Source organism: Cannabis sativa, chromosome 5 (genome assembly GCF_029168945.1).
Source record: "Cannabis sativa cultivar Pink pepper isolate KNU-18-1 chromosome 5, ASM2916894v1, whole genome shotgun sequence".
Classification (NCBI taxonomy): Eukaryota; Viridiplantae; Streptophyta; class Magnoliopsida; order Rosales; family Cannabaceae; genus Cannabis; species Cannabis sativa.
In genome coordinates, this window is record NC_083605.1 from 5,842,045 (window position 1) to 5,844,311 (window position 2,267).

The following is a 2,267-nucleotide window of genomic DNA, read 5'->3' on the forward strand; positions in this document are numbered from 1 at the left end:
AATCCCAAACCAAGCCATCGATCCTATTAACAAGGCGATTAGAGAGTTTTGTGGTTTACATAGCATAGATAGGCATCGACAGACCCACAGACTTAATAAGGGTAGCCTTACCCGCCTTGGATAACGTTTTTGCCTTCCAGCCCTGCAATTTAGAAGTGAGATTGTCAAGGATGAAATTAAAGTCAACATCTTTTTGTCTTGATCTAAAGAGGGGCAGTCCCAAGTATTTAATAACACCTTCCGGAGCATCAATACCCAAAGCTTCCTAAATTCATCTTCTCATCCCATTTAGGGTATTTTTGCTAAAAAAATATTGATGTTTTGAGCTTATTAACTTTTTGGCCAGACTAAGCGCAAAACCTCTCAAGGCGATTCTAGTAACACTTAGCTTCGTTTAAATTGGCCCGACCAACCAGAGAGGTTTGAGTACAACACACCCATTAGATGAAACTAAGCACTGAGTTTGAGTAAAACTTACAGAGAGGTTGTTGTCACACAGTTGACCGATGCTGATGAGATTTGCTTTGAGCCCTTTTACATACAGGAAATCTGTTAACTGATCTACTTCATTTAGATTTACATCTCCTTTGCCAACAATCTGCCCTTTGTTGCCATCACCATGTGTCACGACTCCCTCCTTTTCCTCTTTGTAATTAACTAGCAATTTTTTATTTCCAGTCATGTGGCGAGAACATCCACTGTCAAAATACCACTGCCCTTCAACAAAGGCAGACAGAGACAGCTTCGCCACCAATCCAACATTTGGACTTGGTTTAGACTTTATTTTCCATTCTCGACGAGGTTTGCGCCCTTGAGATTTGTTTGGTTGAGGAAAAATATTTGGTCAATTAATCATTGCTTTCAAGTAGTTCTGCAGTTTATAGCACTTAGGACGAATGTGACCTTCCCTGTTGCAAAAATGACATGTTGGAATGAATTTGTCATTTTGTGGCAGATTTCCTACATCAATCCTTCTTCCTTCAAACTTTAGTTTAGTGGGTCCAGATGGAACTTGTCTCTTGTTAGAGGAATCTAATTCGTTAATGGTGGTTGGGATGTCTGGTAACCCATCTTCCTTTTTCGTCAGATCGACATTTGAGGGGAGTGAATTCTCAACTGACAGGTTATTACCCTGTTTATACAACATCTTATAACCTAAGGAGGTTCGGTCACCATAAGGCTTCTGAAGTTGTAGGGTTTGATTGATAGCAGCTGTGCCTGTGGGAATGAATTGCAGTGCTTGCTTAGTTATAATCAGATCATCAGTTAGTTTATAAATCTCATTCTCCTTCTCATCAAGACGTTTGTTGAGGTTTTTGACCATGTCCTCTAACTTGCCTTTTTCAGTCTCCACTTGCTCTAGGGAGCTTTTTAGACCTCTGATCTGTTTAGTCATGTACTCCCTTTGGGCAAATATTTCCTCATATGCATTTTGTCTACCTACGCTGTCAGCTTCTGATGAAGTGGAGGTTGCATCATCTTCAGACTCAATTGAGTGACAGCTTTGGGCCATGAAAGCTAGTACCTGCTTATCCTCATCCGTGCTTTCACTGGCAATGGAGTTCTTTTCTTCTTCACTATCACTCCAAGTTGCTGCAAGGGCCTTCTTCTTTTTGAGTGTGTTTGTGCAATCGGCCCGGACGTGGCCATATCTGTCACACTCTCTGCACTTGATTCCTCGATTCTTTTGATCAGCAGATGGCTGTCCTTATTTGAAGTTTCCACCTTTGTTCTTCTTGAGAGCATTTTCTTTATCAGCTGGAAAATTTCTCCTGTAGTTCTTTTTCAAGAATTTTGCATAGTTTCTCATTAACAAGGCAACAGTCTCGTCAGTAATGCCATTCAATTCCTCTAAAACCGGTTTCTTGTTTTCTTGATGAATGAGAGCTATACTCGCATCAGATTTATCCTTGACCACATCCTTCTGTTTCTTGGTTTTCTTCCATCGTGACAACTCATAATTTTGCAAGGACCAAATGAGCTCATCAAGATCAAGTTCCTCAATGTTTCTCATGTCTTCAATTGAGGTTACTTTAGACATAAGTCTTCTTGGGAGAACTCCAAGAACTTTTCGAACCAATTTTTAATTTGAATAGGTTTTCCCCAGGGCATAGGACTCATTGGAGATATCACACAACTTTGCATGAAATTCAGCTACTGACTCGTCTTCCTCCATGGTCAGATTTTCAAAAGCCTTGGTCAAAGCACGCAGCCTTAATTTCTTTACTGAATCTGTTCCCTCATTTTTTATTTTCAGCTTCTCCCAT

General features: G+C 40.3%; 1 protein-coding gene across 1 annotated transcript; it reads right to left on the reverse strand.

The window, feature by feature from the left end:
* Positions 1 to 844: 844 nt before the first annotated feature.
* On the reverse strand, positions 845 to 2,014 carry LOC115717496 (uncharacterized). Its single transcript, XM_030646482.2, has 2 exons — positions 1,726 to 2,014; positions 845 to 1,593 (listed from the first exon to the last, which is right to left on the reverse strand). Exons 1-2 carry the CDS (start codon positions 2,012 to 2,014, stop codon positions 845 to 847), a joined length of 1,038 nt encoding a protein of 345 aa, XP_030502342.2.
* Between the last annotated feature and the right edge of the window lie 253 nt (positions 2,015 to 2,267).

Coding starts and splice junctions, on each gene's coding strand:
- LOC115717496 (XM_030646482.2), bottom strand. CDS start 2,014: ATGAGAAACATTGAGGAACTTGATCTTGATGAGCTCATTTGGTCCTTG. Junction 1,594..1,725: donor TGCTCTCAAGAAGAACAAAG/GTGGAAACTTCA, acceptor AGGCCCTTGCAG/CAACTTGGAGTGATAGTGAA.